The sequence below is a fragment of the Rattus norvegicus genome, chromosome 4, assembly GCF_036323735.1.
Source record: "Rattus norvegicus strain BN/NHsdMcwi chromosome 4, GRCr8, whole genome shotgun sequence".
Taxonomy (NCBI): domain Eukaryota; kingdom Metazoa; phylum Chordata; class Mammalia; order Rodentia; family Muridae; genus Rattus; species Rattus norvegicus.
The window spans coordinates 83,730,746-83,756,370 of NC_086022.1; the positions used below are offsets into that span (position 1 = coordinate 83,730,746).

Below are 25,625 nucleotides of genomic sequence, written 5' to 3' on the forward strand. Positions count from 1 at the left end.
TAAATTAGCTGACCATTAAAAGGAAAGACATTTAGTTTACATTTGGCCTATTTGGTAGGACTGTGCCCACTTTATCAAAACTCAATTTTTTCTCTTGGAGCAAACCTGGCTTCTAAAACCCAGGTTTCAACTTTTGCATCGCAGAGGGTTGAAGGCACTGGGGATAAAGTCCACTGCCACCAGAGTACTGAGGTGTGACTTGATGAAAGCTGGGGGAACACGATTTGCCTTGCTTCAAGGACAACACTGTGGCTCCTCAGAGTAGAAAACATCAGTGTTCGGAGTTGAGGCAAAAGCGTCTCTCAGGATGCTGACAACCTCCAGTGTTAGCACGCTGGTTGGTCTAACCTGGTGTGATCGTTCCTTCCTTCCAGGGCCCCATGAGTGGCAGGCATGCACATTTTACCACTGAGCTGTACCCCCAGGTCCAGGGTCATTTCTCTGCTGAAGTGTGGCAAAGGTTCTCTTTCTCCATTCTTTGCATTTACTTGGTGTTAATGTTTCCCTAGACTTCCTTTTTCCTTTTTTTTTTTTTTTAATATTCATCCCTGCTGACTACTTCACTCTCAGGAGTGGCCCCATAATATCATATCACAAAGCACGCACAACAGAGGGGGCTCTTTCCTATAGATAACTCCATTTTTGTACCCAGACGTTGAAGACACAATTAGTGAGACAAATTAGAGACAAACTGATTGGCAGTGAAGGCCAATCTCTCTGTTGTTCCAGAGTGACACGGCCTCTATGGCAACGGGCAAAGCCTGCGGCTGGAAAGTCCCCCATGTTGCACCCAACTTTCTGAACTGCTTCACCTCAGTACAGCCCTCTATTCTGAGACAGGGGCTCACTGAGAAGCTCAGGTTAGCCTTCAAGTCCAGATCTTTCTGCCTCGATTTCCCGAGTGCTGAGATTCAGGTTTGTGGTATCTTATCTGGCTGGTTTCCTTATTTATGCTAAAAGACCATCAGCTAAACTAACACCTTCCAAGGGAAGAGGCAACTAATGTAATTTGAAGTGTGGAGAAGCCATATTAAAAAGAAACAGGACTTCATTTTAATAACTGTTTGGCCCAATTATTATCCTAAACATATCCCAAATGTTATCATTTCAAGTTTCGACATTTAACCAATATAAAACATCCATGTAGGGGTTGGGGATTTGGCTCAGTGGTAGAGCGCTTGCCTAGCAAGCACAAGGCCCTGGGTTCGGTCCCCAGCTCCGAAAAAAAAAAAGATCTGTGTGATGGCATTGTTTTACTTTTTGGGGACTAGGCCTTTGAAATCTAGGATGTATATTGCCATCATGATTTTGGATAGCCACATGTCCAGTACTAAACAGCCATGACTACCATGCTAGACAGTGCAAAGTCTATACGTGTCTCTTAATCATGGCAGACCAAGGGGACCACCTGTGGCACTTAGAAGACATATCCACAGGCTTCCTCTAGAGTATTCTGACTTGATTGGCTTGGAGTGGGGCTGGGCCTCGGTGTGCTTATAAAGGCTCTCTAGAGTTTCTAATGTGCAGCAAAACTTGAGAACCTCAATGCTGACTTGTTTCTAAGGCCTCCTCTTTAAGATTCCATGATTCTGCTTAAGAAAAGAGGTTGTGATGGAGTTGTTCATTCTGAGTTGGGGGCAGCAAGCAGTGGGCCTAGATACTCCAAACTTTACTAAACGCATTTAAGAAAACATAACCGGGGAGGTGGTGGTGACTTGGTCAGTCCGGGTGCTTGTCCTGACCACCTGAGTTGATCCCCACAGAGCTTCTCAGAGGAGGGAAGAGCCAAACTTGCAGGTTGCCTTCTGCTCCCTGTCATGTGCACGCCCAAGAACACACAAAGTAAATCAGTAAACAGATGATGCGAGACATTAAAACGAAACACTGTGAATGAAAGGGAAACTTCACAGGATGGCTAACATAGAGATTGCCCCTAATGTGGCCGACTAGAACAATATATTTCCTGGATGCCTTAGCTTTAAGATTTGATTTACATGTTACCTCATGGAAAACCTCCACTGGGAAAAGGTCAAGATCCCCACAGTTTACTTGTTTTACTGGCTTACTTTCCTGCCCCTAGTACTGCTTGCCTGTAGCTGTTTTGGGAAGGAAAATCTTACTTCACTAGAAACATCTGGAACCCTTAGAGTTTTCTTCCCTCCTTAAACAAGCTGTGTGTCAAGCCTAGACCAAAGTCACTCAGAACATGATGTTAATTATCATCGTGGACTGAAAACATTCGCCCTATTTGTCACCCTTGAAAATATTTTAAGACTCTATTTCTCAATGAGCACTAGAACATTTGTGTGTGTGTGTGTGTGTGTGTGTGTGTGTGTGTGTGTATGTATGTGTGTGTGTTCTACCTGTACATTTTTATACTATTTCAGTACATGCATCCACTATAGGATGTAAAAACTGAAAAGCAGAATCGCCAAGTTCTTCACACATCTGTCTTAGAGTCCACAGCAGCATTGCTTGTGGGGAAGAGAGAAAGCTCACCATTCATCCCTTGTAACTTGATGCTGCTGGAAACCTCTGCATTTCCGACTTCCATGACCCTCTCTCCTCACCTCCTAGAGAGCTATCTTTCTAAATTCATGACTATTGAATCACCTGCTTCTGCAACATGTCTTGAAGCCGTTGGAAGGATTCATAGCTTGAACCCCATTTTATTGGCAGAGCATTTGAAAAGTTGACAAGGTGAGCAGTTTGGAGTCATTGTTTAAAAGGGTGAACAGGACAAGACAATACCTTAGATTTGTGAGTGCCATGTCACCTGGATCTAAGCCTTACTCTGGATGGTCTGAGGTACGCATCTTCCTGTTGGTTTTGGCCATTGCCCTGGTTTTGTCTTTACAATAACACTGTGACGTCTCCCACACTTCCTTTGCACTTTGATGGTTTCTATGCTTTCGTACTCCCTAGCTTCAGGCTATATGTACCTGGATTGATTAACAATGCATACATGTATAGTAACATGGGTTCTATTCTAAAAGTTGCATGGAGACAAGTGTTGCAGTCCTGTGTTTTTGTTAGTCTCCAGGGGGACCTTCTCTTGGGCTACTTTGTGACTGACTGTGAGAAGGGTGCATGTGTGGATAGCCATTGAGATTAATGCTGCAGATTGCCTGCCTCTTTTGAGGAGTAAAGATAAAGGACTGTAGCTATTGTTCATGGAGTAGGGTAGACTCAGTCTGGTTCCCTAATGATACTTAGTAAAACACTTCGGCTTGCCACATTCAGGCACCGTCTTCACTCTCAGTCTGGAGCCCTTGCTTTTGCGATTTGGGTTTTGTTTCCTCTTAATAATGGCAGTGGGTAGGGTGTGGCCGTTGCAGTTTTTCTATGTCTGTATCATCAATGAGACATACGACATAATTAACAGTGGGATTTGTGATCAATGCCAGGGAGCAGTTATTCTGTATCTCTTGCTAAGCATTGTGTTAAAGATAAAAACAACATTGACCTCTCTCTCCCTTCTGCCTCTCTCATGTGTCTGTGTGCACGTGTATGTGTGTGTTTATAATTATATAACATATATGTATAAATAAAACCCTTGGGTATTGAGGGCTAACAGGCTATTAGGGCACATACTTGCACACACGCATCATTGTTTTGTTTCTGCTTTGTTTGGGGCACGGTCTCACTACGTAGCCCAGGCTGACCTTAAACTTCCTTGAACTCAAGATTCTCCTGCTTCAACATCTTTCTTCCCTGGGAACTGGGGAAGCCTACACCATCACGAGAGGTATCATCTTCTGTTAGGATGTCCTGAATTGCCTCTTTCTAGGGCAATTCTATTTGTAATGTTGGCTTAGGTACATACTGTTAATTAAAAGATAGTGCTAAATTAACGGAATTGAGAACACATTGAAAGCATCCTCCGTCTTAAAGGCGGCGTGTCTAGGCACACACTGCTTACCGTTTCATCTTCTCATTTGCAAAGCTGGATGAATAACAACCGCTGTTCTTAGCCCTGTGCTCTGTGGACGTCATAGAGGATGGTGCACGGAATTTTGGCACCAAGAAGCAGCGTATAATTTGAAGTTGTACTTTTTGCTAAATACCCATGCTAATCCCCAAGCCATTCAAAACATTAAAAACCCAAACAGCAATGTCTGCTGCCTGGGTGGAGGCAGTGCTGGAAGATAAGCAGATTGGATTTTTTTTTTGTTGTTGTTTTGTTTTGTTTTGTTTTGTTTTTGTTTTTTGCTTTTTTGTTTTGGTTTTTTCTTTCATGTGTTTTAGGCGCACTTATAAACACCATTAACAAAACAAACAAACAAACAAAACCTATAACCTGACATGCCCTTTGGAAGGGACATTTTTAAGGCAGACAGCTTAACGCTTAAACACTGGCTTCATTTTTATTTTTTCCAGGAAAGGAGCACACACACATACACACACACACACACACACACACACACACACACACCCTCAAAAGTTCTCATATCTTTACAATGAATGCTGTAAGAGTGGATTTGGGAAGTCATATTCTTCTGATGAGTTTTAATTATTTAATCTATACTTTATACAGAAGAGATTTTTGATATTAGTAATACCGTGGAACCATGCAGTTAAAATGGTTAAGATTTGTGTTATGTACGTTTTACCTCAGTTGTATAAAATAGTGTCCAAAGTTTGTTTGTACCTGTCCTTCAGAGAGGACACAATGCACGGAATATTTGGTCCCTGCTATGTGGAGTTGATTTGATGTTTTAACAGGAGGGTAAAGGATCTGAGGAGGAGTTTTGCCACTTTAGACCAATGCAGAGAGGTGACGAGTGACGAGTGGTAGTGTGTGTGTGTGTGTGTGTGTGTGTGTGTGTGTGTGTGTGTGTGAGGGGGGGAGGGAGAAGGAGAGGGAGAGGGAGAGGGAGAGGGAGAGGGAAATGCAATTTGGAAATGTAGGAAAATCTCAGCAACAAAGACACGACACCAAATGCCTCCATTTTGGACACCGGCTTGGATCAGGGCATGCCCTGTATATTGAGAGCTCAGTTATTTAATTTGGGAAACAATCTTTCACCTGATTTGGTCATTTCTGTTGTGTTTACGTGATTGCTGTTCTTAGCAAGAGGATTAATGAGCAAAGTCAGGTGAGATGTCTTTGAGGGTTATGAAAGGGACCAGAGCCCCATTCCTCACAGGGACACTGGCCTGGAAGAAGATTCTTCAGGGACAGCGTGGGAGTTGAAAGTTCTGAAAGCAGAACCTTCATGGAATGATGGGAGAGCCTGGAGCTGTTTGCCAGGATGAGGAGAGGGCACGGGCTTGTGTAGGATACCATAGCACTCTGTGCATGTGGGATGAGTCCTGTTTCGGACCTCAGAAGACAGTAGGAACACCAGAAGGGACACTGGCAATTATTGACCTTTAAATACTCAACCAGAGCTTGCAGCCAGTTTCAGAACCATGGCTCACTGGTGCCCACTCAGAAGAAACTTTGTGACTCCAGGAAGTCCAGGCTCTCAAATTAAAATCTCTGGCTTGGTGACACTTCAGAATCTCGTGACGGTCACAGGAATACATCAACTTAGAATTGCCTCGATCAAATAAATATGAGAGACTTCATGTGGCTTGTCCTTGTGTGTTTGTGCATCTGCTCTGTGTACAATAGGTTCTCTATCTTCACATTTAGTCAACCCTGGGAGGATCAGACATATTTGAAAATATATGCATTATTACCAAACATATGGATATTTTTCCCTTGCTTTTAATCCTTAAAATAAACACCCCCTTTCATGATTTGGATCTCGAATGTGACCCGAGGCCATGGATTAAAAGCCTGGTTCCAGCCTGTGATAGTATTAGGGGATAATGGAATTTTTAAGAAATGAGGCCTAGTAGAAGGAAGTGAGGTCACTGGGAGGTCACCGGAGTCACCACCGTACAAAAAGTTCTGCTGTACTCCGTGCATCACACTATGATGTAGTACCCCACCTCAGGCCCTAAAGCACAGGAACCACCTAATCCAGGACCCTAAGCCAAACCCTGAGCTTTTTCTCCATTGTCTACTTTGACATACAACTGAGGGGCACAGGCGTGTAAGGACGGCTTACCTAGCATTTACTTTGCTTTAAGAATTATAAGTAGTCCAGAGACATGTCAAAGAATATGAGGAAATCCATAGGCTGTATATACATGCTGTGCCATTTTTTATAAAGAACATGAGAGTCTAAGGATTTGGGTGTTTTAAGGGAGTCCTGGTAGAGGCCAGTCTCTCATATGTATCAGGGATGGTTGTGAAGCTAAAAGCATAATGAGTTAATGGACATATGCTAACATGCATAATCAAGAATGACTATTTAACAGTCGTTACAAGTATCAGTGTCAGCATTCTTCTCTGTGAGGTCAACTGTCTCTTTACCCCAGAACCCATGCCTAGGCAGTCACTAATAAAATTTCAGAAAGTACTTATTTATTTACTTTGTGTGTGTGTGTGCTTGCTTGCACATAGGTGTAATAGTAACATGCCACAGAGCAAGAGTGGAGGCCACAAGATGAATGCAGAGGTCGGCTCTCTTCTTCCGCCTCTGGTCAGAGGGCTCTAACAGGTCTTTGAGGCGTGGGGACAGTTTTTACCTGCTGAGTCATCTTGCTGCTCCATTTTAGGATTTTAATGTGATTCAGTGTGAAATATATTCATCAGGGCGACATATGACTGCACGGTGGAAGCTGCAGAGTGGTATTTCCCTTCCATTCGTGGATAAAGAAGCCCGAGTGCACAGTGCTTCTATGGGACTCGGAGCCCTAGACAGCACGCATGCGTACATTACTTCAGTTCCTCCCCTCCTCCTGGCATTTCCCTGTCTTTATCCTTCCTCTTTGCCTGTGTGCTCCACACATACTTGACATCACAGCAGACGCGCCCCTGAGGAAGCAGAGCCCATCCTGAGGTGTTGGGAATGATGTTGATTGTAAACAGTTCTTTGCATAGACTAAAAATAAGCTCCTGCTGTCCTCCAGAAGATCTTGGAACAAGTGGTCAAGAGATCAGAGTCCACAGTTTCACAAGTGTTACTGCCTTTATTTTGTCCTTGAATTTGTCTTCAGAATTTCTGTGACGAAAGGCAACACCAAGTTTTTAACCTTGTGAAGGAGTTAAATCCCACCACAGTTTGTCAAATTGAAAAACTTGATGTTTATCATTTTTCTATGCTAATAATAAATGACAAGGACAAAAGCCACCAGTTGTCACAAACACACATAAATATCCACCAGACTGGACATAGATATCCCAGGAGGAGAAGGAAAAAATTCAGATTTTCTAGTTGTTGATGGACAATTTATAGTGTGCATGCACTACCTCTATTTTCTATAGAGGAAGATGAAAGTCTGCATTTTGAAATCACATCACGACAAAGGATAAATATTATATCCTTTGATTTTATATTAGTATATTCGAGGCCCTAAGTTTGATCCCCAGAACTAAAAACATAAAAAGGTGAAACACTCAAAATGCACAACTCCATTGTTCCAGGAGGTAGACTCTGGGTTGCCTGAGGCTAAGGTGGGTCTATCTAGAAGAGTGTAGGAGACAGATAAGGCATGCACTCTTTCTTTGGGGCTTAATGAAAGTGTTCATGGGTAATTGGGATGCTTACACACATTTGTAGATTTTAAGGTCCTCGGAGAATGCACTTTAAATTCGTGAATTTCATGATTTATGGGTGATATCTCAATGAACTTGTTAAAGACAGGCAATGTATCACGGAGGAAAATGCAGAATGTTAAATTCAGTTGGCCTGTGTCCCAATTGTGGTGCTTCTGTTTTAGCACCCCTTATGTATATGGCATGGACATAGCAAGACGGGGGAAGGAGAAAGGTTTGTGAAGTCATTATAGACCTCAGCATCAGGAAGAGCTGACTCCCAACAATCTCACTGTTTGTGGCATATGGGTCCAGTCCACACACAGTACCCTGACACTTCCTGCTTAGGACATGGCTGGTGCTCCTCAGTTCCTCACAGAGTCAGTCTCTTGTCAGTTCACATCCCTTCCAGCATCCCTTACAGCGACGGCTGCCATTGTCCTCAGCGCCCCCGGCTTCTTGAACACCAATGATGCTGGCCTCTTCCTTTGGCAGACATGACTATGTCATCTCGAAGTTGTCTAGACTTTACCCCTGCAGTGTCCTTCTCCTTCTGTTCTCTCTCTCTCTCTCTCTCTCTCTCTCTCTCTCTCTCTCCCCTCTCTCTCATCAGTTCCTCTTATAAACTGAGAGTTAAGGAGAGGATTACTTGCTAAGCCTTTGTTGAACAAACTTTCCTTTTCTGTCTACTGTACCTCCACAACAAGCCTACTGAAGAGCCAGAGCGACTCTGTCACAGGTGGGGAAAGTGAGAGTCTTCAGTCGAGGAGCTTCCCCTATGTAAGAAAACCAGTAAATGGACAAGTGGGGCCTGGGGACAGTTGTGTCTGGGTCCTGAGCATATACTTTTTCCACTACCGGTTACCAGATTAATCTTTCTCTGATCAAAGCATACCTTTAAGGCCCTTAGGATAGCCCTATTGACCTCTCTGCAGCTTCTTCCCATCCTCACGGCAGGCAATGATGAGCTATAGTTAGAGTTGGGTGACACTTGCCATAGTCAAAGCAATGCCTTCCCTAAAACATCTGCTATTCTCTTTCAGTACCCTCCAGGGTCTCGCGCATGCACGCACACGTACACACACACACACACACACACACACACACACACACACACACACAGAGAGAGAGAGAGAGAGAGAGAGAGAGAGAGAGAGAGAAAGACAGAGACAGAGAGGCACATACACAGAGACATACATAGACATGCACACAGAGACATACACAGAGAAACACACACAGAGACATATACACAGACACACACAGACACACAGACACACATACACAGACATACGCATAGACACACATAGACACACACATATACACAGACACACACATAGACACACAGACACACATATACAGACATACATACACATAGACACACATAGCCACACACACACACACACACACACACACACACACACACACACACACACCTACTCTGAAAGCCCTTCTTTTCAAGGCCACAACCATCATTATTTCCTGATCTCCCAAATGTTAGTCTGATATAAAACTTACTTAACTCCTTATTGTTTGCTTGTGAAATACACAGGGTTTCCACATAGTCCAGGCTGACCTTGAACTCCTGATCCTCTTACTTCTTTGGGATTACAGGTGTGTGCTACCACACCTGGCTGCCTATGAGTTAAAAATGTATATTTTATTAGGCTTATTTTTTGGGTTTACTATAAATTTCTTCCCTTAGATTTTGAACTCCGTATTGATGCCAGCTGAGTCTCTTAGATTAGGTTTTCTTCATAAGATTCCATATGCAGCAAATGACTCCCAGAGCATGGAGCAGGTAGTTCGTTCCTGTTGAGTGAATTGATCAGATGCTTAGGTATTCCTGTCCTGAGTTTTCTTTCACCAGTTCTTGCTCAGAGGACAGGCCCAGGAGCTCCTTTAGGACTATTGACAAAGTCTCACCACCATTGCTTTGTTTTAAAACTCCATGCTTAAAAGAACGGTTAGACTTGGGAAGTGGAACTCAGTGGTACAGCTTTGGCTTAGCACGCACAAGACCCTGGATTCTATTCCCAGCATAATGAAGAGGGGAGGAAAGCAGTAAGGAGGAAATAGACAGTGGGGCAGAGACAGATCTAAAGGTACGGGCACAGTGTTGAGGATATCAGCTCCCACCACCCTCTGTAATCTGTAATCATGTGTCTGTTTTACACTTCGTCCATGCCTTACCCCGAAGAGAACCCAATATTTGAATACTCTTAATCACAATACTGAGACATTTTAAAATACTGCTTTCTTCACTTAAAACTAGACCGCAGACATTTTTCATGTTGTTACATGGTTTTAAAAACTGTGATTATCACAAGATCCCATGCAGTCACTCTACCATAATTTCTTAACCATCCCCTATTGTTTGACTGTTAAGCTTGCTGTGGATTTTTTTTACACAATTCTTTAAAAATACATGATTAGTCTTTTGTGGAGGAAAATGTATGCTCTATAGATCTTCATCTCTTTCTCTTAAGCTGGTTGGAAAAAAAAAACCCTACTTTTAGAGTTGAGCTTAGGCAATGTTGAAACAGAGAAACAACAGAAACAGTTGAAACAAGTTTGTGTTGGGCGTTCCTCCACATGTCTTATTTCTGTCTTTGCTCTTTCCTCTCAGCACAGTCTATTCTCCCAGAGCAACTGGGGGCCTGGTTTCCTCTCACAGGGATAGACCTGCCTACTGCAAAGCCTACCTTCTCCTGTATCTCCTGTCTCCTTGTTGGACTTCTAGCTCAAGCTCATGTCTCCCCAGAGCTTCAACAAATCTTGTGTGTAGAGCACAGGGGCTGATGCTGGATTATACTCATTTTTAGACTTTTGGGGATGACTATATGGGGATCCAACAACAACACCCAGCACGAGGTAACCCTTTTCTTTCTTTCACTAGAACACTTCCAGGTTCTAAACCTGTGGCAGTCAGCCAGACACAATCTTTCAGCGAGTATTTATAAATGCATCACATATCAGAGTATAATGGCTGAAAAGAAAGACAAAGCTAGACTCCAGAACAATGTGCACTCTGTGGCCTCTCTTATGGAGAAGTCTGGGACATAGACATCTACTGACCAGAGTTATGATTCCCGAGAGATAAGTGGGTGGGACATATTCTAGGCTACTGTCACCAAAGCCCTTGTGTGTCTGCTCTGTTTGAGGAGCTACAAGGAGGGTGTCTGGAGATTGTGAGAAAAAGTGCCAAATCTTGGGACATTTACCCCATGCAATGGGCACTAAGTGTTCATCTTAGCAGTATGGGAAACCTTACATAGCTGTGAGCAGAGAGTCATCCAGTTTCTCCAGGACCCGAAGAGTTCTTGTGAAGGGACAAATACCTTTCAATGATACAGCTAGCTGAGTTGCCTCCTGAGCATACCCACTTTCTTTGAAGAGCTCTTCTGTGGAACTGAGGAGCAGACTATACAGGAACAAGGGTATGGACTGGGAATTTGTGGGAGAGATAGTAGGAGTTGGAAGGTTGGATTCTGGCTGATGGTAGAGTGGAGAGGATTTGCTGATGGATCGGTGTGTGAATGAGTCAGGGAAGATGGCAATCTTTCCCTCCTAAGACTAGAAAAAGGGAGCTGCCATTGACTGAGATGAGGGAGATGTAGGTGAAAGACAAGCTGAGAGGTGGGGAGATCCAAATTGCAGGTTTGGTGTGTTATGTGTGAGGAATGAGACAGTGAAATGCTATGTGTGTGACACTCAGGGAAACAGGTCATGCTGCAGATATACTTCACATTGGGATCAGGCTCTTGAGTGTCACAGAGCTCACCTGGCAGTACATGGACAGATCTTCGTTCAGCAGGCTCTGAGCTGCCAGCATGCTAGGTTCTGGAAAGCCAAACCTTTCTCAGCATAGGGCCTCGCTGTCCCTTCCACATATACCTCTGCCTAGATAGCTCCTCAGCTTCCCAATTTTTAGCTCCACTTGGACCACTGCTACCTCGACCTTTCTGCCTGGCAACATTTATCAGTCATTAATTTTTTGTGTTTTTAAAGTAATTTTTTTGAAACAATATTAAAGCCTGTGTTTCTCCTATAATCTGAAATCTGCCATGTTAGGGATCAGACATACTTTGTCCAGCCCCATTCTGCCAACCCGGTTCAGTATTTGACAAATGAGTGGTTGGCTATTCTTGTACCTAATCGTTTCTTATCTTCCTAAAATGCACACCGAGGATTCCTTAATGTCTCCTGTGCCTTTGTGAACAAATACTTCTTTACTAGCGGTTGCTGAGGAAGGACCAAATCACCCTCAAAGGCTGAGTGATCACTTGACTGTAAAACTTTGCAGAGAAAAGAATTTAATGGTTGTGCCAACTTCCTTTCAATACCTACCCTCCCGTTTCCTTATGGGCATCTTAATTGCATTTCTCTGGACACCTCTCTCCAGCCTCCCTGGATACTTTAGAGTGACCTTTGACACACCTACCACTTACTGCTTGACCCTGAATTGGGGCCAATGAGGCCAGACCTGGCAGGGAGCCTAGTGGGGGAGGGGGAACCTGTGAGGGCTAAGGGGATCTGAGCTGGCTGAAGAGCTGCTTGGTGATGCCCCTGCATCCTGGAAGTTTATTGAAAATAATTCCCCAGTGAAAAGAATTGATTTACCAAGAGAGGGTTGTTAGATTAGGAAAGAGTTCAGGTCCTTTATCTTTGTCCAAATAGAGCTATAATAAGAGATAGGGTTGAATTTGGGGATGAATCCCTTACTGTCACTTACAAGCTAGTGTGAGCTATCAGGGGAACACATGCACTGGTTCCATGAACATGGTTGCTCATGTATACGAAGAGGTTGCTGATTGACTCACTTTTAAGTATGTATCAGTTGGGTGACTTCCATGAAAACGGTTCGGTCCTTTTGGATAACGTGTAGGAGACATCCACTCAGCAAATGTGCTTTGTGGCATCTGTGAACCTCCACGGGGAGGGAGGGAGGTACTGAGGAAGGAGGGACTGAATAAGAGAGAGAAAGTCCTTGCATTAATGGAACTTAATCCATCTCTCCGTCTGTAGGTCTGTTTACATACTCCATGTCTCTTTTGGATGAGGTGGTTATGAATGTGGAGTTCCAGGTAGGCCTTACAATTCTATATAAGTGATGAATGGCTACTATGATTAATGTATCAACAGTACTCTCATTCCATTCAAGAATAGATTCTGCATAATTAGTACTAATTGAGAATGTATTCTATTGCTATACTATCAAAGGTGTCACTTTTTACATTTTAGGCAGGCAAATTTCCTTTGCTAGAATCCCAAAGAGAAGAAAAGAAGACGTCAGGTGTACAGTGAAGCATTTGCTTTAGTTTAGTTTTGTTGCTGGGTAACAAATTACCATTTCTTGCCCTGTAAACAGGAGTTTCTCTGGGTCATGAATCTTACTGTGGCTTCCTTGGGTGATCAGGGTGTTAGAAAGCTAGGAGGCAGACGTCTGCCAGGAATGTGGCTCTCCTCTAGCCAGAACTGAGATGATCTACTGGCCAACTCATCTGTCTGCTGCAGGATGTCCACGATCAGACACACATCCACTTCTCTGGCTGCTGTCAGGCTTCTATCCTCGTGGGCAGTGGCGATGTGACATTATCGCCTTACTTCTGGGGATTTTCCATGGTGGAGGTCCTATTGGAAGCTTCCCTAAGACTAAGCAATGGCTTCAAGAAAGAGAGCAGGTCAGGTAGAAGTCTCAGTCTCCTTTAGGTCATCTACTCTCAGAAGCAAAATTCTGTTTCACTATTCATAATCTTGTCCTTTAGAACCAGGGCAAGGGGTCTAGCCTATACTCAAGCGGAGGATAATGAGTGGTGACCAGAAGGCAGGGAGGTGAGGAGACGCTCAGATGGCTCCAGCATGTTTGCAGTAAGCATCTTCAGCTGATGCTGTGTCTGAGCTGTTACTAATGTTACTCTAGTGGAAATGAATGGACCAGAGGAAGTCTTCACCGGAGCGTGCCTGAGAGAGGAGCTAAGGACAGCAAGGGAAGCAGTGTTGGGGTCATAAAGACATTTTGAAGCTCAGTTGTCACCAGTGAGGAATCCGAATTCATTCTGATACTTCTGTCCCTGACTCATGTTTGGACACCCACAGACTCTGTTAAACAGAGTATTTGAAACATGCTTTTCAAGTACTGAAGTAAACACTGGCCAGGCTCTCCTAAGCAGAAGTAGCAAGTGTGGGGAATCTGGAATTATGTTTTACTTCCTGGTTCAGGTTGACATCCAAGCTCCTCCTTGCCTTCAACCCATACAGGAAGGCAAAGCTGATGCGAATTTCAATGTAATGAGGAGGAATATTTATGATACGAGGAATCCTAAGGCTATGCAAATGAGGAATTTCGCAGAAGTTTTGAAAAAGAAAAATGAGGTCTTAGAGATAGCTCAGCAGCCAAGAGCTCTTAGCTCTCTAGGAGAGGATCTGGCTTCAGTTCCCAGCACTGACATCAGCCTCTCTCTGCTGTTTCTAACTCCAGTTACAGGGCATCCAGGGGCCTTTTCTGCCCACATAGGTACCTGTAGAACTGGTGCACCCAAACTCACGTAGGAATTCACACACATACATTATTTGAAAACATTAAAAAGGAAAGGCAAAAGTGACCAGTTATCCAGGAACAGATGCCCAGAGGCCCCGGGCAAACAACTAGTCATGTGAGGGCTGGCAAACCCGGTGAGGGATATAGGTTTCAATCTAAGTGCAACAGCCAACCACTGCATTTTATTTACTTCAATTTTATTGCCATTCTGATTGCATCCGCTACACTTCCTCAAGAGAACTGCTTTGTTTAACATTGGCTGCTGTGAATCCACCACATGTTTATGCCCCTGAAGTGCTGTGCACTGCAACCAGCCAATGGCCAAGGCCATGTGGTAGATGCATTCGAAATGAGGCTCCCATCTTACAGGATTCCCACTATGACATTAGTGCGCATGACAGAACTCAAAAGACGTTCATTCAGAAAAACACTGAGTGTAGGAGTCTCTTGGCAGATTCTGTGCATATTTCCTTAGACAAGCAATGCCTTCTTGGTTATGTCATTAATGGCTGCTGCCTGCATGCCATCCTGCAGCTCTTTGGAAAGCCGACAGGCAGTTAGGTGATTTGGATGTGGTCACCTGGGATTTTCAATGAGAAGGCTCGTAAAATGTTGATGGACACTTCTTTTTCCTGCAGATCCTGCCCCTCAAGCCAGCCCCCAAAAGAAGCAACAGAGCTTCCATTTTCTCTGAAAGAGGAAGGGGGAAAAGGAATGTTCTAGAGTTCTTAATACTGGGAAGAACTGGTGCTTCCCAAAACCTTCACGCTGGCATGCTCTCCTCTGAGTCAAGACACAGTTTTCTAGGAGCTGCCTGTGGGGATATACCCCTCTCCTACCAGCACAGGGGTGAGGGGGAAGCTGAGGCAGGAGGATCTGGGCTAGAGATGCATTTTAGCCATCTTGAACCTAATCAGTAACAGAAATGACAAGATACACTCAGGGATTCCTTTACTTTCTTCTATTATATTTTAGAAGAAATAATTTTCTGGTTCAAGAACATTAGACACACAAAAACAAAAAAAGGTCTACACAGAAGTGATCTTGCTGCATTTCCTGCTTACAAGCCCTCCTTACCTTTGCATGTGACTTTCTTTGGCTTTTTTTTCTTCTAATTAACATGGTTTAAATGAATATGTTTCACAGTTTCTCTTTGAAAGTCGTTTCAATGACCATGCAGCCCGTCCATTCATCATAGGCGAAACGTTTTGCTCACTGTTGAATGAGTCATCGGGGTTTAGGTTTGCTTTGGTGATGAGGAATGCTGGGAGGACCCTGTAGACCACCCATCTTCAGCGCCTTGCTTTCTCCAAAAGAACTGAGCCAACAAGCGGATTGTGCCGTGTGCTGCCACATGCTTCTCAAAGCATCCATGCTCCTTGTCTTCAGAAGTCAAGGCTTCGCCACAACGCATCTTAGCCCCGACCTCTAGCCCAGACTTGGGTATTGTTAGTAAAAGGAAAAAAAACCCTGCCAATTTGCTAAGCCAAACATTGTTTTAATTTAGCTTTTATTTGATTAAAAGGGGGAATTGAACACTGTTTCCTGTACAAATTGTCCATGTCTGTCCATATAACTTTGGGCTATGTTTCTTTTAGAGTATTAATATTCATGAAAATTTATTTTTGAAATATTAGAACATTATACACAGCTAATTTTCACACTCTAAAAACCAAAATGCAGTCCTATCTATTTTGTGTGTGCATGTTTGTGTGTATGTTCACAAGTGTGTTCCTGGACATGTGCGTGTGTGCATGAGTGTGTGTGCTTATGTCTGTGTGCCTTGTGCATGTATGTGTGCATATGTATATATGTGCCTGTGTATTTATGTGCATGTGTGTGCATATGTGGGCATGTGCCTGTGTATATGCATACATGTGGTGTGTGTGCGCCTTGTGCATTTACACTTATGTGTATGTGCATATGCGTGTGTGTGTGTGTGTGCGTTCGAGTGCGTGTGTTGTGCATGTATGTGAGCTTCTGTGTGGAGGCCAGAGGTCAACCTCCATAATGTTCCTCAGATGCAGCATGCTGTACTTTTCTCACTGGTCTGGAACTCATCATATAGGCTAAGACGACTGGTCTCCAAGCCCAAGGGATGTTTCTTTTTCTACCTTCCCAGCACTACAAATGCTCCCACCATACCTTGTCTTTAAAATGTAAATCCTGGGGGTTGAACTCAGGTCCTCATGCTTGCCAGGCAAGCACCTCCCCACAGGACTCCCTCTCCAGCCCCAGCCCTGTGCTTTTCCGTAAGAAAGCTACTGCGAAGCATGTTCGTTCTTGGTTCTTAATTCCTCGCCTCAACTCGTGTTTTATTTGCGAATCTTTACATGCACATCTTTATGGAGTTTCAAAATAACCCTACTTCAGCTTGCTACATTGGCAGCCCCGCTAACTTCCCTTCTATTTTTCTACCCTTCTACTGCAATAAAAGTTTAGAAAGATCCAGACCTCGACTTATCTCACTTCACTTAACTCCACTTTCTTGTGGCAGCCTGCCAGAGAAACCACAGGCTGAAAAGAATCGCCTAAGAAAAAAATCGGAAGGGGGTCAATAGCGCCAGTTGGGAGGAATAGGTGATAGGCAGAAAGGTCAGCTTCAGGCTTATGCCATGTAAGGATGACCTTCCCCTGCCAGCTGGGGAGTGGGAGGTACTGGTGCAGGGATCCCAGGGGCCCCCATTCTGCCTCAGGCACCCGTTTCAGCCTCTTCTCTACTGCCCTGTTTTACAGTAGATAGAATCATGCCTCAAAGGTATGCACTAATTAATCATTCTCAGAAATGGGAAATATAATGACTAATTATATGTCGAGGCCACTAATTTATTCATCTTTATAGGCTTTTAATCAAATGCCAAAATTTAGCACCCAGATCAATTTCTTGGGGGAAACTTTTTTTGTTTTGTTTTGTTTTTCGTTTTTTTTTCCTTTCTTTTAATTATCTCTGCAGCTTCTTGGCAGCATTTTACAAGATGTTAAGTGAATTCCTTAAAATACGGCAAATTGAAAATTTGTTGTATTTGGAAATATTTTGCAATTCCAAGATGAGGGACTGGCAAAATGAGTACATTTTAGGTTCACAACAAGTCACCGTCACACTAATAAAATGGATAAATATTGTATTTCACTGTCATTCAATAGTGAAATAGCTAATATCCTAGACTGTTGATGTTTAAGCCACACTAAGTTCTTCTTCTTCATTGTGAAACATATAATCAGGGGTAGTCACTTTGCTGGTAAATAGCTGTATATAGCTGTAATAGCTGACTATTTCAGTCTACTTAGATATTGACCAGAAGACTTTGTGGAGGTAGAAAGTTTAGCAAATGGAGTGTATGACGGGGACCTGTCTGCTACCGTACAGCTTTAAGTTTGGGGCTATTGGTCAACTTGTTAGGAATCTTTCTGTAATCCCATAAAATAATAAAATTAATGTGGCTCTGGGTTGACAATAGTGTGTTTCTGTGTGTGTGTATCCTCTGTGATGCTACTAGAATGCTACTACCTAATATTTAATTTAGTGTTTGTGTGTCTTTGTTTTCTCAGTTGGGCATACAGACATTATAAGGGTAGGGCTGGACAACTGAGGGACTCCTCCAAATTAATTCCTCTATAGCCCAGAGGACTGAATATTTGAAAAGTGTTGGAACTCTTACCCAGGTCACCCAGGTTCTCTCTCCTCCCCTCTCCTTCCTCCCCTCTCTGCCTTCCCTTCCCTTCCCTTCCCTTCTCTTTCATTCTCTCTCCTCCCCTCTCTCCCCCTCCCCCTCTCCCCCTTCCCTTCCCCCTCTCTGTTTTTATCTCTCCCTCTTTCCTTCTTTCCTGCTTTTCTCTGTCCACCCTGCCTCCACCTATAATCAGTTGTCTCTTTAGAGACCCAGATGGCTGCAGGCTACCTCAGTTTTCCAATCTGCAAATCGGAGGCTGCCACCTTCTATCTGGAGGCTCAGACAACTGAGACTCACTGGGAAAGGGTGGGACAGTTAAAAGCCTTGTGTGGGCCATGAAAAATCCAGTGTCATTCTGCAAGGATGTCTTATTCCAGATGAATGATTGTCAGTGAAGATGTGTGCTTTGACCTTTCCCCTTTATTTTTGCCACGGAGATTTTGCATACTGATAGTAGGCAAGAGTTTGACTTCACAGAGTTATTATGGGATGTTTCTGGCTTTAGTGAGCTCCAGTTTCTCCTGGGCTGGCCTTCATGTGGGAAAGGAATGTACAACCTCTCTCTTAGATTTAAGTGTCCATAGTATCATCCTCATCCGGAGAAATAATTCAAATATTTATTTCTTGTGCAAAGGGCCAGTTTCAATACTGGAGTCAATTTATGTCTGACGCCATCTCATTTACCTGAATGGGGAGCAGATATTTATTTTCAGGGTAAGTGGTGGGGTCCTATAATTCTCCTGTGACAGATGAACCAAACACTGGGCTGTAAATTACAGTTGGCCTGAGAGGATACTGTGGGACGAAGCCATGTTTCTGTTGCTGCTCGTTCTTGGGTTGAGGCTGAGAGCTGGAAGATTGGTGACTCTGGGATTTACCTAGAAAATGAAAACTATTCTTGATAAAAACCAGAAAGGGGTGAGTAATATCTTATACGTATGTTTATATAAGAAAGGAGATAGCAGAGGGAGCCTGGGTCTAGCATTTCACTGGGCTGGAGACTAAAAGTATCACACAACATGTGAGAATGGCCCTTGGCATTATGGTTTATTTTCAAAGACCTTTTGATATCACTGTTAAGCTCTTTCCCTTTGTTTTATTTTAAAGTGGCCCTTCACTGGGTTTCATTAATGTGTCACAAAGTGGGATTTTCTGTTGTTGTTTCTGTGAGCTTTCAGTCTCATAAAAATTAAATGTGTGCATTCCTGTAACCTGATATGCCCTCTCCAGTAAAAATCAATGGTTCTTGCCCTTACAGCTCGGGCTGCTGGAGTCTGATGCAGTCTGTGTCTGCTGTGTACATCTGTGCATATGGTCTTTCCTTGCCTCCTTTTTCTGATGCTTCTTAAACATATTTGCAGTGTTGGCGCCAGCCACAAACAATCTATGTTTGTGGTGACTGTGTTTAGCCTCTCTATGTATTTGCTTAAAAACAAGGAACGCGTGCTTCTTTCCCAACCTCGCTCCGTGGCTGTTATATTATTCCTTTCATTGAATGACAAGAACGTCTAAAGGTGGGTTTCTGCAGGGGTAGCACAGTTTAAAACAAGGTAGTTCATTTTTCAACCTTGCTCACGGTCAGATTCAGCTGCCACTGGCCAGGTAGAGTCCTATGGGATATATTTTTTATAAGGATAATACAATGTTGACTTTTAAGATTAGGTCCCAAAGTGTGTCAAGGAGTGTGTCTTCAAGATTCCATGTGGACCAGTTATTGTCTCTGATACACGTCTTCCATAACATTTGCCTGAGAGGTTTCAGGACCAATACTACAGGAACTGGGTGAGCAACTTGGTTTTCACTCCCAAGATGGGCTATTGAATGGAGTTATATATGTAACCTTCTATGGCATTGTATGACTTTTTAAAAATTAATTATATTCCCAAATCCATTCTAGAGCAGGAAGGGGAGATAGGGGGGTGGATGCAGTTCAAATTTGAAACTGTTTAGACTCAGAGTAAATTTACAAATCACTAGAAGTTCACCCCCATGTGAGAGTTTCCAGTTACCCAGGAGCCATTTGTGGTCAGGATGCATCCACAATGCCTCATTTATGCTGCAGCTAGAGTGCTTATGGGAGTCGTGTGTGCGTGTGTGTGTGTGTGTGTGTGTGTGTGTGTGTGTGTGTGTGTGTGTGTGTGAGAGAGAGAGAGAGAGAGAGAGAGAGAGAGAGAGAGAGAGAGAACGTGGAAACCACTGAAGCCCCGTTGTCTGTAGACACGCTGCACTATCTAACGGGGTTTCTTCTGAGAGGAGATATTGTTAAGCTCTTTCAGCTCACGAGAAATTAACTTCAGAGTTTTCTAACATATAGAACACCTCAAAATACAGATCCACATTGTCATTTCAACTAGATATGCCTACCTAAGGGTCTCCTATCTACCCTAAAGATGACCCAGGGACAGGACATGAGTAAAGGTATCTACTCTGCCAGCCAGATAATGGCTTTCTAAATGTGTGTGTAGGGAACACAGAGGAGATCACCCATCCCAGGTTCGCATATTCAAAGAACTTCTTTTTTTTCCTTGCATTTTATTTGTTTTTTTCTCCTTACTTGGTACATTTTAACATTTTATTTTCAAATTATTGGCACTTGTAATGATCAATAATAAGTTGTGAGAAAAATGACATGGTATAGTGTTACCATACCGAACCAAAATAAAGACAGACAATGGTTTAAACTTGGCACTTTATTGGCAACTGAAGCTTTGTTGTCCCTAGGAGAAGCTATTTAAATACATGTTAAGCTTTTGGACGTACTCAAAATAGGGCTGATCTTGGTTATTGCTTTCACAGACCTTGGAATTCAGAGACTCCAAGTGGGGAGCAACTGGATTTAGTGATTGCTATAAATTCCCTATGACTTCTAGCATTCTGTGATACGTGAACGCCATTAGACCAATAAAATGGAGCACTTAAAAATGGACCCCCAGCAGTGAGCTATGAAATCCAGCTTCAAAGTTTTGTGGGATGGGAAGAGAGGCCAAAAGAGTTATTTCCAAGGCTGGGTTAGTTGAGGAAGGACTGAGATTAGCTAACCTTTGCAAAGTCCCAAAATTTCCTTGGTGAGCAACCAAACACAGGAATAGTAACTTCTTAGCCTTGACCACAGACAGCCTTAATTATCTGTAAGGTTTTCTTGGTTTTGTTGTTATTGTTTTGTTTTTGGGGGGAAAGCTCAAATATAAAAGCAGATTTTTTTTTTTTGGATGTTTGTCTGTACTCGTGTGGACTTTACACTACATGAACCCAAGTTCCACACCGAGGGAAGAATGAGCTAAAAATTGAAAGGTGACTATCTCACCTGTTGGATGTCATCTGCTCAAGCAATAAGCTTCACCCAATGACATTCTGTGTCTGCTTTGGGAAAATACTATTATGAATTGTTCGTGATCATCATCCAGACTTTGTACATACTGTTCTACTAGCTAGAGTGTTCTATAGCTCATCTGAGTTAAACAAATTTCATAATACCCAATTAAGATTCTAGTGTATATCACGTCCAGATGTTTAAGCAATCTGTCCATTGAGGTCCTACTGTCAAAAAGGAGGAAGCCGACTCAGAAAGGGTAGGCAGATTTTCTGCATCGTCCACGAATGATGGAGCCGAGATTTGAACCTACTACTTTAAACTCTATATTTTATGATACATCACATATACCTCTTAAGATGGCACCTCCAAAAGCAAAGGGTCCCCCATATCCTCAAACAGCAGTGGCAGTAGCCCTCCAGTTTTTCAGATGTGTTTTATATTCTAAAGCATCCTGCTTACAGAATTTAGTAGAAAGTAGTTCCCCCAATTCTCTCATTCATGTCTGAGTGATCTTTGAGTAGTTTTGTGAGGTGGAGGTTGAGGAAAGGGGGTGTTCAGCTTTGATTTTGTTTTAGGACCTAGCAAAATTCCCATGTCCTGGCTTATCCTGAGTAGAAACTTCGCAAAGGAGTGAGTTAGTGAACATATCCCCAAGTGCTGGCCTGTACTGGAGGTGGGGCTTGGGATCATCTTTCTCCTATGCACTCCGGGGACGTAGTTGGAAGCTACTCTCTTCCTGTACACTTTACCTGTCTCTGGGGCGCAAAACATCCTGACCAGGGAACCTGGTGCTCTCGGCTGTCATCTCCACGCGACAGTAAATCTTTGCCAAATCTTGCAAAGGTGTCCGTGAATTCTGCTGAGTGGCCATGTAGTGCTGCAGCCCGACAACATTGATTTATTTAAGTATAGGTTTGGTGCTCTGCGAGAGCTCACCATCTGCTTAAGTTGTGTTTACTTGAAGTAGCAGTCAGCATTTTCCTGACGGGTTATAGAAAAATGGTAGTTCAACTTAATTTTTAAGCGAGGCCTGTTTAAGAATAATTTGTTAATTACTAGTTGGTCGATTCCGTTTCCTTAAATTAAGGGCTTCGGTTAATATCACATGCTCACTGCCAGCTTGCTGGGATCCGCTTGCAGGGGTGTGCACAGTTGCATGAGAGATTGCAGCCTGGTTTGCTCCAGTGCCACCCCCTGCCTTTGCCTCAGGTTTTGCTAAGTTTTCAAGCCTGGAAAGTAGCTTGGTAGCTAGTTTACTAGCTTTAGAACTGCTGGACGGAAGATGAATTTAATAAATTGAATAGCTACCTACAAAACTGTTTTTTGACACATTGTAGATATTGGGCCTTTGTTATGAGGGGGCTTCTGAGTTTCTGGAGAAAGGAAGGGCTGCTTCTTTGAAATTTAGGACCACTGGAGTTAATGCAGCTTGGACTGATGGTATTTCATCAACTGTACATAAGATATGATCCAAGAACTGTAGGGTAGATTGGAGACCAGCAGTATCCGTCTGTCTGTCTGTCTGTCTGTCTGCCTGCCTGCCTGCCTGCCTGCCTGCCTGCCTGCCTGTCTATCTGTTTGTCTATTGATGAGAAAGGGATATATGGCAGTCTATTGCTGGGGAGGCCCAAGGAGTCAGGCCAAGAAGAGAACGTGAGAGTTTGGATACATCAAGATATGCATTGGCTTTGTAAATGTTTTGGTTTCAATAAAACCCCAAATGTATTTTATCAATGCATTTTCCCTTAGTTTTTAGACCCTTGTGTATTTCAAGGGAAATTTAGTCCATATGGTTTTTTTTCTGTTTATAAGCAACTCGTCATCACATGTTGTTTTTAAAGAGTTATTTGTTGTCCAAGAAGACATTAGAGCTTGATTTTAATCCCTTCCAAAGTGTTTCTCCCTATCTCATTATCTCTAGAAAGCCATTTACTTTTGGCAAAACCTGAACACGCACACACCAGAGCTTTGCACTTGGTTGGAAGCTTCATGCACAGAAGGCAGGTGAAAGGAGCCAAGGGCATTCTCCAGCTCCTGGTCATTCTTGAGTTCTTACACAAGCGGCGGCAAGAGAGATCTTCTCCTCAAAACCCCTGGAGGGTGGCTACATGGCATGAAGCTGTGAGAAACAGTGTCTGCCAGTTACTAGATTTTTTTTATTGGTTATTTCCATTTCACATGTTATTCCCCCCTTCACAAATCCTCTATCCCCTCTTCTGCCCCCTGCTTCTATGAGGCACTCTGCCACCCACCTGCTCCTGCCTCAGTGCCCTAGCAGTCCCCTATGTGGGGTCATCAAGCCTCCACAGGACCAAGGGACTCCCCTCCCATTGATACCAGATAAGGCCATCCTCTGCTACATGGGCACAGTTGCTAGAGCTTTAATCTTGAGAAAAGTTCCCTTGCATGAGCTTGCCTCTGTAAGTTAGGCTCACGTTTACCTTGCCTACCTCCCTAAATTACTGAGAAGATCACAGAGATAATACAAAAATACCTTGGGCTATATAAATAACATCCCAATTTTTCTTCATTTTTTTAATGAAATAATCTTCAACTTTTTATTTTTAAAGATTTTTATTGGGGGTTGGGGATTTAGCTCAGTGGTAGAGCGCTTGCCTAGAAAGCACAAGGCCCTCGGTTCGGTCCCCAGCTCCGAAAAAAAGAAAAAAGAAAAAAAAATTAAAGATTTTTATTTTTTATTTTATGCACATTAATGTTTTTATCCATTTACACCACACATGGGCCTGGTGCTCAGGAAGGTCTGATTTGACTGTCAGATCTCCTGGAGCTAGAGTTGAAGACAGTTGTGAGCCACCATGCAGGTATTGGAACTGACTCAAGTCCTCTGCAAGAGGAGTAAGTTCTCCTAGTTGCTGCCCCATTGCACTAGCCCTTGTTGTTTACCTCTCTGAGACAAGATCTTAACTTTGTAGTTACAGCTGGCCTAGAACTCACTATGTAAACCAGGCTGGCCTCAAAGTAGAGGGATCTGCTGCTTCTATCTCCCAAATTCTGGGATTAAAGGATTAAAGGTGTGTACCATCACTCATTCCCCTTCTTTCCTTCCTTCCTTCCTTCCTTCCTTCCTTCCTTCCTTCCTTCCTTCCTTCCTCCTTTCTTCTTTGTTTTAAATAATAGAATGTCATGTAGCTGTAGCTGTCTTCAAACTTGCTATGTAGTAGAGGCTGGCTTTGAATGCTTGGCCATCTCATTTCCTAAGCTTCAGGCTTTACCTGACTTTAAGTAAATGTTTGTCAGGTCTGGGGCATTATGATAGGCACTTTACAAGTTACCATCTAACCCTTACAGTTCCAAAATAGATAGTTATAATTTTGGAAGATAAAACCCATATAAAATTCCCAAAGTTATATTGTTTGTGGATGAGAAAGTGGAACAAACATCTGTCCTCAGCTGGGGTTGACCGCTCAGCTGAGCATATGGTTGAATTATGTGGTGTCTCAATATCATAGTGCATCTTGTGTCAGTCTCCCTCCTGGCCTTGTTGTGACACAATAGCAAGCATGCTAGGCTTAATCACATTTCCTGTCCCATTTCTCATGGAGGAACCAGAGAGCATGTATAAATGTATGCTCTCTGAATATATGTGGATTCAAATATCATGTAGGACCATAACAGAAGCCAACTTTAATTGAACACTTACTTTGGGCCAGACAGTCTAGAATTCCTTAACTGCTTCATCTCACTTATTTCTCAGAACAATCGTGCATGGTGGGCTGTGTCTGGAACTAGGAAAGGCTGAGGTTTAGCTTGGCATGCCAGTTAACCTCCCATTTCATGAGGCAGAAGAGTCCAGGGAGAGCAATGAAACTCTCTGACATGCAGGCCAGGAAGCAGGACCAGCTTCTCCTTGCCATTTCCTCATTTCCTGTTCCTTGAGGGCAAAGTACAGGGTCCAGGTGTGCGTTGAGTATGTAGAGGATTCATATCACCACCAAGGAGATCCAAACTTGGAAATCCCTCCCTTCTGCTGTGGAAAGTAACGCTGCCAGACTGTGAAGAAGGGGAGATGATCTCTGTGAAGGTGGGGAGATGATCTCTGTGAAGGTGGGGAGATAATCTCTGTGAGGGTGGGTAGATGATCTCTGTGAAGGTGGGGAGCTGATCTCTGTGAAGGTGGGGAGATGATCTCTGTGAAGGTGGGGAGATGATCTCTGTGAAGGTGGGGAGCTGATCTCTGTGAAGGTGGGGAGCTGATCTCTGTGAAGGTGGGGAGATGATCTCTGTGAAGGTGGGGAGATGATCTCTGTGAGGGTGGGGAGATAATCTCTGTGAGGGTGGGTAGATGATCTCTGTGAAGGTGGGGAGCTGATCTCTGTGAAGGTGGGGAGATGATCTCTGTGAGGGTGGGTAGATGATCTCTGTGAAGGTGGGAGCTGATCTCTGTGAAGGTGGGGAGATGATCTCTGTGAATGTGGGGAGCTGATCTCTGTGAAGGTGGGGAGATGATCTCTGTGAAGGTGGGGAGATGATCTCTGTGAAGGTGGGGAG

At 43.4% G+C, this 25,625-nt stretch overlaps 1 protein-coding gene across 5 annotated transcripts in view; it reads left to right on the plus strand.

Moving 5' to 3' along the window:
- Positions 1-25,625, plus strand: part of Creb5 (cAMP responsive element binding protein 5) — a 401,200-nt gene that overhangs the window by 7,159 nt on the left and 368,416 nt on the right. For 2 of the 5 annotated variants that reach the window (XM_039108137.2, XM_039108134.2), the window contains exon 2: positions 12,620-12,678. The exons of the other annotated variants lie outside the window; for them this stretch is intronic. In XM_039108137.2, coding sequence (XP_038964065.1) covers positions 12,620-12,678 — 59 coding nt within the window. The remainder of the gene's footprint in view (positions 1-12,619; positions 12,679-25,625) is intronic. 5 annotated transcript variants of the gene reach the window in all.